Consider the following 12,111-nt stretch of genomic DNA (forward strand, 5'->3'; position numbering starts at 1 on the left):
GGTTAGGTTGGCACCAAGTTGAAGATTGAAATGCATTTATCCCGGAAAAATTGATTGGGCACTGCTAATTTAATCAGAGCTATTCCTGGGAATATTATATTACTAGCCGTGAGGCTCGCTTCGCTCGCCATATCCGTTTAGCCAGACTTTAGTCTGGACCCCCGACTGGTTCGTCCTAACATATGATAAAAATGCAGGCGAGCGAAGCGAGCCTGCTGATCTCATTCTTGGACGATCCAATCGGGGTCCAGGGGGCGGAGCCTCCTTGCTAGACGGATATGGTGAGCGAAGCGAGCCTGACGGCTAGTTCTAATATATTACTGTGATGTTTCACCTGTTTCAGGTTCACTTATGCGAAGCGGAAGGAGTGCCAGAGCTCAACGGAATGTCTTCGTTCCACAAGAAGCAAGTGGTTGTCAAGTCGTTATGGAGAGGATGCAACGAAAGCACAAAGTGAGTGATTCTCGAATATCAAAAGCCTCCACAGTTTTCACTTTAAAACAAATAATTTTTCCTACAGTTACGTTGAAAAGTGGCCATTGCTGCACTGATTACAGAACGCAAAAAATCACTTTTCCGCTCTAGTGCGGGAAAAATTTTTCTGCACTCCAGATTTGCAACATGGCAACGCAAAATACTTAGTAGGCTATATGGAGCAACAGTGCAGCAAAATCAAAATGAAGTTGGTAACAGTGACTGATGTGGCTGCTATAGTGAGCAGAGGTGCAACCAAGCACAACGCGCTAATTATTACTATTATATATTATAACCAAGGACAACATTTTTATTCAATTTGACAATAAATTAAGGTTTTTATCAATAATAAAATTACACAGAAAAACATTTGATGCATTTCAGGCAATTTTACCCATAATTACCCACTTTTCATATTCAATGGTAACTGTAGGAAAAACTTAATGTGAAATACGTGCGCAAAGTTCATCTGCTGCACTCAAGAAACCATTCCGCCCTCGCCTACGGCTCGGGCGTAAACGTTTCTTTCGGTGCAGCAAACTGTCACTTTGCGCACTAGTTGCACAAATAACTATTTATTATTATAATGTTCTGTCCATAGGGAAATAGTTGATGCATGCAAAATGTGTAAGTTCGCTTTGCTCGAACATGCACTTGTTTAATTTTTTTAAATTTACTATTAAGTTTCAATGTAGACGGATTGGATCAAATTGGAATGTTCCCGGTAGGAATTCGCAATATAAACCAGTTTAATTATTAAGACTATGCGAGATTTGGAGGTCTTCCAAACTTCCCAAGTTCAATTTCATTTTTATCCACTATTAAACTAAATAAATCATCCAATAAATTTTAAATAGAGTAAATATAGCTTTTACACGATCACTTACATATTATCCTCGTTTATTACACATCACTTATACGATCCTCAAATCGAAAAAACAAAACTTTTCAATGTCGTCTGTCGTCTTTAGTGTGATACTATCGACTATCGATACAAAGGCAGTCTTCATAGATCGATATTGTTGGTATCGTATCGTTAGTTTCTATAGAATGACTGTAGGAACTAATGACAATGGTTGTAGGAACGCTGCAACCATGCCATCCTCAAAAAGCCATCCGTTGTCATAGCAACCAACTGGTTTGCCAGCACTTTGGGCTTCCAATGTTATTCTCCCAAATAAGCGACGCGTCATAGGGGGTTGCAAATGCTATGCGTTCCTTCTTCGGAACGTGCAAATTCAAAATGTCCAACTTTCTGTTCTACCTTTCTGCTGTATGAATTTTGAAATTTTCAACATTAAAAATCAATTTCATTTCTGAAGTTACAAAATATTCAGTTTACAAGTTTTGATTATTAAATCTATGTTAGTAACCCGGTAGGCCTACAACTGAAGCTTCAGTGTGATGTGGAATCGTAGATAAGCGACGATTAACGAAGTTTGAAACTCATAAAATTCGATGGACTTGGTTGAATTAGAAGCCGAATTGTAAAACAAGTGTTCTGCTTACCCCACTTCGAATTGTAAATTGAAATTTAATTTTCATACTGTACTGGAATTCCAAAATATTTGGTTGAATTTGCTTGAGTTTATGGAAAATGTGTAGTCTCCTTCATCCTGTATTTATCCTGGTATTATATTTGTCCGGTCATTCAAAATTAATGGTAAAATAAAAAAAAAACCTGTTTGGAACAAAAGAAATAGAATAAAATCTAATAGATACAAGCATCATGTTGATGTTAACCAGAGTGGTTAACATGCAATGTTGGACAGGTTAATTACAGGATACATTCTGTAGAAACATGGTACCGTAAGAACAGCGGTAATAAAATATTATTATGACAAATCTCAAATAATTTAATAATAATAAATCTCAGAGGAATACGGTAAAATTAGTAAGCAAAATAGTTCAGATGAATAAAATAACAAAAGGAAATTATAAAATATCAGAAGGCTTAAATCAGTTACACATGGAGGGATAAAGTTGATTCAAATTCTAACAGCTTCTTTACGTTATTTGATAAATTTCAAAATAGGATGTAATCAAATTTATATTGAATTTATAGATGATAAAGAATTAATTAATTAAAAAACTAGGCAAATATGAGATTTTCGATAGAATAGCAGAATAACCTACAACATAGAGACAGTTACAAGTATAACTTACCCAACTGGGGTTATTCAAATATAAAATTCAATCAGGCATTGTAGATTTACATTTATGCTACTTTAGCATAATTTAAAGAAAAATTTTGTAGTAAAAATTTAGATATTTCATAATTCAAATCACATGCTACATTTTGAGATGCCACAGCTAGGCCTTTTAGAACAAGAAGAAGAGGAAATCGCTGGCTGGTCAACCGACAAGGCTTCGTCCAGTTGTACCAATCCAACAAATCAAAATTATTAACTAGAAATTTAATAAATGGATATTCAAAGTTATGTCCAAATAAGGAGAAAATAAAATAAATAAAATAAAATTAAGTAATTAATAAATTTTTGGTACAAACCTCCACAACTGGGGGTATTTAATTTAGGAACCAAATTGTACCAGAAATTTATTCAAGATAGAAGTTAAATAAATAGAAAAGGAGAGTAATTGGTCGGCCGCCCAAAGAAAATGAAAAGTAGAGGGAAGAGAAAGAGAAAGAAGAGAGATCATTGTCAATTGATCAGGTCGACAAGGCTCAAAGAAGAAAATAAAATCTACAAGCATTGGACAAAACTTCAAAAATCCAAATTACCAAAGAGAAAAGCAAGAGTTAGCATGAGTTACCGAGAGAAAACTGAGCAATGAGTTTAGTGAGCAAATAACACATTATCAAAATAACATATACAACTAAATTGATACACTGTAACTTACTTAGTTACGAAGCAATAATAATTACAATTCTTAAATATACAGTACATTCTTCATCATACCATGTTACAAGAAATCAAGTGACACAATAATTGTGCAGAATCACAAGTTTCCAAAGAACACAACAAAATTTTACACAAATAGAATAGTTACAAGAGTAACTACCACAAACATATGGGTGCGTCCACCACATATGTGTATTACAATAAAAATCTCATTATGAGAAAAGTCTACTTAAGGATTATTTCCCATTTTAAGTTGACTCACATGTGCTCGTCGCACAAATGTTTGTCCATCGGTTGAAAATAATTTCACACTGACTGGACTAATCCATTCTTTTATCAAATAAGGTCCAGAATACCTGGGAAGTAATTTGGCAGTAATCTGATTACATGCTTTACTAACAGGATTTGATTTTAGGAAAACAATATCACCTATCTTATATGGAATTGGATTTCTATACATATCATACCTCTTTTTACTGGAATTATGAGACTTCAATAAGTTATGATAAGCATCTTTCCATATTTTGTTAGTATCTTTAACAAACTTCGTTGGTAGTATATCATCAATTTTCCAAATATTGTTTATAGGATTATTAACCTTATGACGAAACATCAGTTCATGAGGAGAAAACTTGCTACTCTCATGGAAAGCACTATTGAATGCTAAGGGAAGCCACTGTAGAGTTAAATCCCATTTATTCTGTTTGTCATGATTAAAGCTAATAAGACAAGATTTTAAATTACGATGTATTCTTTCTACTTGGTTAGGTTTAGGATTATATTCTGTTTGAGTTATATGCAAAATTCCCTTTTGGAAACAAAAGTTTTTAAAGAAATTTGATTTAAATTGAGGACCGTTATCAGAAACTACATATTTAGGGACACCAAAGTTTACAAATATTTTCTGAAGCTCCTTACATAAAGACTCAGAGGTTGCTTTTCGTAATGGAAGTAGCCATGAATACTTAGTGAAAGCATCCATACAGGAGAATATCATGGTGTTACCACTTGTTGTCCTTGGTAATGGCCCTACAAAGTCCAAGAACATTTTTTCCATTGGTTGTGAAGCAATAGATGAACAAAGATAACCATAATTAGTTTTTTGTGCTGGCTTACTCAATGAACATAACTTGCAGGACTTGATGAAAGCAACTAGATCTTTAGAAATACCCTTCCAAATAAATTTTTGTTTTATTTTGTTTAGTGTTTTCAGAAAACCAGAGTGACCGCCATAAGTAGTTTCATGATAATATTTGAAAATCATGGGCTTCAAAATACTAGGAAGAACAATCTTGGGTTCCTGATTATTTCTGCTATTATAAAGAAGTACCCCTTTAGAAATAGAATATGGAAAAATATCTTCTCCAGATTCCTTCTTATTCATTATCTCTATTATGAACGGATCCTTTTTTTGATAATCAGAAATCTCAGTAAAACATAGTGGAAAGTCAGATAGAGCAACGTTACACAAAGCAGGAGAATCAAGACTTTCAAATTCATTAGGAGAAACATTATCAGTAGATTCCTTATCAGGATTTTCATCAAACATCCTACTTAGATAATCAGCAATCACATTATCAGTACCCTTGATATGTTTGACATCGAACTGGAAAGAACTTATTCTAAGAATCCACCGGCCTATCCTTCCTAATGGCTTGGGATTCTTAAGTACCCATTGCAGAGCACTATTGTCAGTATGTAAAGTAAATTTCGTATGCTCTAAGAAATATCTGAACTTTTCAATACCAAATAACACAGCAAGTGCCTCTTTTTCATACGCCGAATATTTCCTTTCTAAAGTGGATAATGTTCTGGATGCAAATGCTATTGGGGCAAGAGTACCGTCATAATCCTGACTCAAGACACAGCCAATACCTACACTAGATGCATCTGTTTCCAGAACAAATCTACGATTAAAATCGGCAATTTTTAAAACAGGAGGCTGGGTAATTATCATTTTCAATTTGTCAAATGCTTGCTGGCATTCAGTACTCCAAATGAATTTTACATCTTTCTTTCGAAGTGCATTTAATGGGGCTGCAATGGTTGCCAGGTCGGGAATGAATTTATGGTAAAAATTTAACAAACCAATGAATCTCTGAATGTCTTTCACCCTTTTCGGTACAGGACTGTTTACAATGGCCTTAGTTCTATCAGGGTCGATGCTAATAGAGTTGTGAGAGACAATGTGTCCAAGAAAAGATATTTTTGGAACACAAAATGAGACTTTGGTAGGATTAACAGTTAGACCTGCACTACGAAGACGGTTGAATACCTCTCTCAGTACTTCTAAGTGGGATTCAAGAGTTTCAGTGTATACAATTAAATCATCAAGATAGAAATAAACGTTTTTAAATCTAAGGTCACCAAATATTTTCTCCATTAGGCTGGAAAGTACTTGAGCTCCAGAAGAAATTCCATTTGGAATTCTTTTATATTGGTAAAGTGCAAAAGGAGTAATGAAAGCAGTTAACTTTTTAGAACGTTCGGTAAGAGCAATCTGTCCATAAGCATTATTCAAATCAAGAGTAGAGAAGTACTTGGCTTTCGAAAAATGATGAAAGGATGTATTTAGATTTCCAATTGGTGCAGAAATTAATTCAATATTTTGATTTAGACGCCTATAATCTACTACCAGTCTGAAATCTTTCTCTTCAGTGGGATTTTCAGTTTTTGGTACAAGAAAACAAGGGCTGCTATACTGAGAGTCAGAGTTTTCAATAACTCCATCATCCAATAATTTCTGAATTTTACTTCTCATAACCTGAGTTTTGAAAGGAGTAAGAGGGAAAGGTTGACATCTAACAATTTTATTTGAAGTCAGTTTGATATCATACTGTACTAAATCAGTACTCCCTACTCTACTGGTCAATACATCAGGAAAGTCAGCAATGATTTTGTTCACCCTTTTCAATTCAAAATCAGAAAGATGAGAAACATCTCCAGGAATAATTTTTTGAATAACATTACTAACTGAGAAATTTCTTTTATTAGCATTGTTGTTTGCATCACGAATTAAAGGAAATGTAGTACTAGGGTTGAAGCAAAAGAAGTATCGATTATTAGGTAAATCAATAATCATATCTGACATTTTTATAAAATTAGCACCAAGTATTATCTTGACTGGCAAATCACTACTCAAAAGGAATTCAAACTTCCAAGTCATATGTTGCAATCTGATTTTCATAATACAAGCCTTTTTTATAGTCATATCAGAAGAATTAGCAGCAGAACAAATCAGGTTTTTATTGAATACATTGAAATCCACCTCATTACTTTTAGTCAACTCATGAAATAAGTTGTATGAAAGAAAGGAGTAAGAGGAACCAGTATCAATCAAAGCAGACTGAGTTATTTTGCTATTTCCAAAGCTAACAGGAATAAAAGGCAGATTATTATTAGAATTGATAACGCCACAAAGTCCTTTTTTAATCTTTCCTAATTGGTTTTTGTGAGTATAATTCTTTTTTATTTTTAGACTTGCATTAGAAATCAGGTGTTGTCTTTTGGAAAACCGCGCCGCTCGTTTTTTGAATAACAATTACGAGAGATGTGACCTTTCTGATTGCATGTGTAGCATACACTATCATTCCTACGGTTGAAATTATTTTTATTGGGATTTTTATTATTAGAATTGCCAAAAGCATGATTTTGAACAGAAGTATTATTGTACAAATGCATTCTTTCATTATCAATGAAGGCAATATTTTGAGAATGAACTGCAAGCATATTTAGGTCATTGAATGATTCAGGTTTTTTCATGAATACTAACCTACTTCTCTCTTGAGGATTAAGACCAGATATGATTGTACTTACAATTTCAGCTTCACTCTCATCCAATAATAATAATTTCGCTGCTTCTTTGATACTTGTCACGTATGATGATAGGGCTTCACAAGGTCCTTGCAATCTATCAAATTTATCTCTCTTAATTGTTGAGAGAAGACGCTGAGGGATAAAATATTTCAACAAGTCAAGGTGAAATTGTTTGAAGCTAGCATTAGAATTCAAAGAGTACAATATTTTATCACCTAGAGGTCCAGTTGTATAAGGAACAAGAATTTGCAATAGGCTTGTGTCAGACATAACTGATAAATCATGAATTTTTATAGCAGCTTCCAAGAATTTCAATAAGCTATCAATATTTAATCCATCACAAGGCTGAAGATTTTTCAAGAAGCTTTCTACAGGATTTCTCAATTTATTGTAGAAACTTGAATCAATTTCCAAAGTTGGTCTAGGGATCAAATTATTAACTTGATAACCATGATTGAGTTTTGATGGACCAATATTTTCAAATTCAGTTGTAGACTCACCACTTGTACCAGGTTCACACAATGTAACAGCACAAGTATCCTTTGAACTAGTTCCTAAATTTTTATTAATTACAACTTTAGATTGACTAGGAAAAGGTTCCAGTAAAGCAGCTGGATTCGGTGATGGTGGTCTAGATGGAGCAATCAAGCTTTGTAGTTCAATAATTCTATTATAACAATCAATAAAATGTTTTGCAAATTTCGAAAGCTCATCCAAATTTTCAGTTAAGACAAAAGTTTCTTCACTCTCAGTTTGTAAAAATACAATAATTTGTTTCATCCTATTTAAATAATGCATAAATATTGACTCAATTTTTACTACATTAGCTCTGATTACAGTTCTGTAATATCCAGTTTGCACACCATTTTGTACAGTGTCAATAAGTTCCATTACTTTTGGAAGTTTTTCTCTAAGACAATTGACTGACTCATTATAACTTGACAAATTATGAATAATTTGATTGGTACTATTACCTGCTAATGAACGATAGCTAGATCTAAGATTACTCACATTGCATGACTCAAGACTTGACAAGTCTTCTCCCAAGGTCATGAGTTCAAAAACAAGGTTAGGTTTCACAAGATAATCAGGAATAATTTTCTGAGTTAAAAATTTACTCAGATCAATTTCATCAGAAATAGTCTGATTTAGTTTTTCCATGATTACAAAATCGATGGTTATAGCAAGTGAAACAATTCAATACGGTACAAAATACAAATCATGAAAATAATTGCTCAGTACTAAGCTCTCTCTCAGTAACCATACTAAATAAATTATGCTTCAATTTCAACCAAGATTTCCATATAAATTAAAAGGCAGAACCACATTAGAACCACGTTCTGCTACCAATTGTAACCAACCCTATTTGAGTAATCTCAAATAAGACTGCCTAACAAGTAGGAAGCAATGCTGGTCATGAGGGCCAGTGAATATTTTGGCAATCCTGGTTGAAATAAAATTTAAGCCAAGTCCGATTGAATCTTATATTTTCAACATTAAAAATCAATTTCATTTCTGAAGTTACAAAATATTCAGTTTACAAGTTTTGATTATTAAATCTATGTTAGTAACCCGGTAGGCCTACAACTGAAGCTTCAGTGTGATGTGGAATCGTAGATAAGCGACGATTAACGAAGTTTGAAACTCATAAAATTCGATGGACTTGGTTGAATTAGAAGCCGAATTGTAAAACAAGTGTTCTGCTTACCCCACTTCGAATTGTAAATTGAAATTTAATTTTCATACTGTACTGGAATTCCAAAATATTTGGTTGAATTTGCTTGAGTTTATGGAAAATGTGTAGTCTCCTTCATCCTGTATTTATCCTGGTATTATATTTGTCCGGTCATTCAAAATTAATGGTAAAATAAAAAAAAACCTGTTTGGAACAAAAGAAATAGAATAAAATCTAATAGATACAAGCATCATGTTGATGTTAACCAGAGTGGTTAACATGCAATGTTGGACAGGTTAATTACAGGATACATTCTGTAGAAACATGGTACCGTAAGAACAGCGGTAATAAAATATTATTATGACAAATCTCAAATAATTTAATAATAATAAATCTCAGAGGAATACGGTAAAATTAGTAAGCAAAATAGTTCAGATGAATAAAATAACAAAAGGAAATTATAAAATATCAGAAGGCTTAAATCAGTTACACATGGAGGGATAAAGTTGATTCAAATTCTAACAGCTTCTTTACGTTATTTGATAAATTTCAAAATAGGATGTAATCAAATTTATATTGAATTTATAGATGATAAAGAATTAATTAATTAAAAAACTAGGCAAATATGAGATTTTCGATAGAATAGCAGAATAACCTACAACATAGAGACAGTTACAAGTATAACTTACCCAACTGGGGTTATTCAAATATAAAATTCAATCAGGCATTGTAGATTTACATTTTATGCTACTTTAGCATAATTTAAAGAAAAATTTTGTAGTAAAAAATTTAGATATTTCATAATTCAAATCACATGCTACATTTTGAGATGCCACAGCTAGGCCTTTTAGAACAAGAAGAAGAGGAAATCGCTGGCTGGTCAACCGACAAGGCTTCGTCCAGTTGTACCAATCCAACAAATCAAAATTATTAACTAGAAATTTAATAAATGGATATTCAAAGTTATGTCCAAATAAGGAGAAAATAAAATAAATAAAATAAAATTAAGTAATTAATAAATTTTTGGTACAACATCCATTAGCCGTTTTCGCAGTAGATATCTCGCCGACACCGTCATACGACAGGATACTTTGATGGACAATATAAGAGGAGGCTGTGGTTATACTGGCGAGGTCTACTGTTCACAGAACACTAGTATAGCTTACACATCTACATGAGTGATCAGAGATGAGCATACAGAAATTCTTCAATTTCCTGTTTTTGCTGCAGACGCCCGCCAAGACCAGTTGTCCCGGACGAAGTGACACGCCAGCGGGTGTGGCGGCACGCGACCGCTACCAGAAGTTCCTCTGCTGCAATCAAGAAACCATTCCGCCCTCGCCTACGGCTCGGGCGTAAACGTTTCTTTCGGTGCAGCAAACTGTCACTTTGCGCACTAGTTGCACAAATAACTATTCTATTGCCTGATTTGTTGGTAGTTGTGCAACCTTGCAACCTCATAGGTGCGTACAGATTTACGCGCCGCGAACATGAGCAATTCACTTTTAATCAGCTGATGCCAAGCTTTTTATATCTATTTATGTTACCGGTCCTGTAAAAATAGAGATATAATCAGCTGATTAAAAGTGAATTGCTCATGTTCGCGGCGCGTATATCTGTACGCACCTAAAGAGTAGCCGCCACTGTCTCCACATAATTTATTCCCTGTCATCAAAAATAAGAATTCCTCTGTCGTTACTATTGATGAGTGAAAGTGAAGAGCCTTCAATTCGCAATGAGTGATAGGCTGACTACTAGTGATGCTCTCTACATGTGGGTCTAACATGTAACATGTGACAGAGGCAATGAATGCGAATTAGCCGCCCATGTATGGAGTAGGGAGGATGGTGGCATCCAGTGATATATTGTAACCGTGATACTTGACACGAGTAGCCATTCAGCGGCTGTCCAGCAATTAAGGTCGCTCATGACAGATCGACTATCATAAGGCTAACGACAACGTGAACCTGCCTTATCATTGTGCAAGGTATTGCTGCTGCCTCTAGGTCAGCAACTAATAACTTGAAATAATATGACCTCAGGATTTGATATGTGAGTTTCCAAAGTTGCGATTAATAATATCATTATTATTAGTTCAGACAAGGAATGCTCAAAAAAAGGTATAGTGGGAAAAGTTTGGAATACAATTTTTGACCCCGCAACTCTTTTGAGGATAGTTGGGGGGTAACATATCAAAAGTCCTCACCCCTACCCCCTGTGATAAGGGGGTGGGGTGGTTTGAAAGTTATTGCGTTTGTTCTGAAGTAGTTGCGTTTTTCCATTTCTAGCTTACATGCATGTATCTTGGGAACAATGCATTTCAGCGACATGACTAACAGAGCAAAAATCTGGTGTGGTACACTCACACAACTTTCCTTGCTCATTGAACTGTAAGCCTCATTCTTAAAAGAGAATAATTTAGGGGAATAACATAATGACAATTGGCGGCAACATTTTTGCAACTACGATCAGATTACTGTATATGTTTGTCTATAATTGTTTTCAGAGTACTTTTTCCTTTGTGTAAATTGTGAAATTCGATGATTTTTCAAAAGTCGTCTAAACAGCTGTTCTACAGATGAAATATCTCGACTATGACTGTGTTCTTTTTATAAACTGCTCTACCACATACACGAGAAGGAGGTTACAAAGACCATTTCTCAAGGATGGGGTGGTCCCCCCATTAGTTTCTCAGGAAAAATACTCATGCCAGTTTATATAGCTGATAAATAACTATATAGGGTATGAATTTGAAGAAAATCGGTCAAGCCATTTTTGAGAAAATCGTGAAAAACATGGTTTTTCAGTAACTGCCATTTTTCTTAAGAATATTATGAAGCTCCTGCAATTTTCCCAGAAATGAGACTCATGTCAGTTGATAGGGCATATAAATAAGCTATCCATGGTATAAATATGAAGAAAATCGTTATAGCCGTTTTCGAGAAAACCGTGAAAAACATGGTTTTTTAGTCATTATCCGCCATTCTTCTCAAGAATATTACGGAAATCCTGGAATTTTCCCAGAAATGTAAATCATGCCAGTTGGTAGGGCTTATGAATAGCTGTACATGGTATGGATTTGAAGAAAATCGTTAGAGCCGTTTTCGAGAAAACTGTGAAAAACATGGTTTTATAGTATTTATCCGCCATCTTGAATTGAATTTAATGAATTTCTTATTGTCGGATCCTCATGGTATAAGGACCTTAAGTTTGAAATTATTTCAAGTCAATCGGTTGATTAGGAATGGAGTTATCGTGTTCACAGACATACACACATACACA

At 34.2% G+C, this 12,111-nt stretch overlaps 1 protein-coding gene across 1 annotated transcript in view; it reads left to right on the top strand.

Annotated features, from left to right (window-relative positions):
* Positions 1–12,111, top strand: part of LOC111059055 (discoidin domain-containing receptor 2) — a 454,362-nt gene that overhangs the window by 423,961 nt on the left and 18,290 nt on the right. The window contains exon 14 of the mRNA XM_039431495.1: positions 344–453. Coding sequence (XP_039287429.1) covers positions 344–453 — 110 coding nt within the window. The remainder of the gene's footprint in view (positions 1–343; positions 454–12,111) is intronic.

This window comes from Nilaparvata lugens, chromosome 6 (genome assembly GCF_014356525.2).
Source record: "Nilaparvata lugens isolate BPH chromosome 6, ASM1435652v1, whole genome shotgun sequence".
Taxonomy (NCBI): Eukaryota; Metazoa; Arthropoda; class Insecta; order Hemiptera; family Delphacidae; genus Nilaparvata; species Nilaparvata lugens.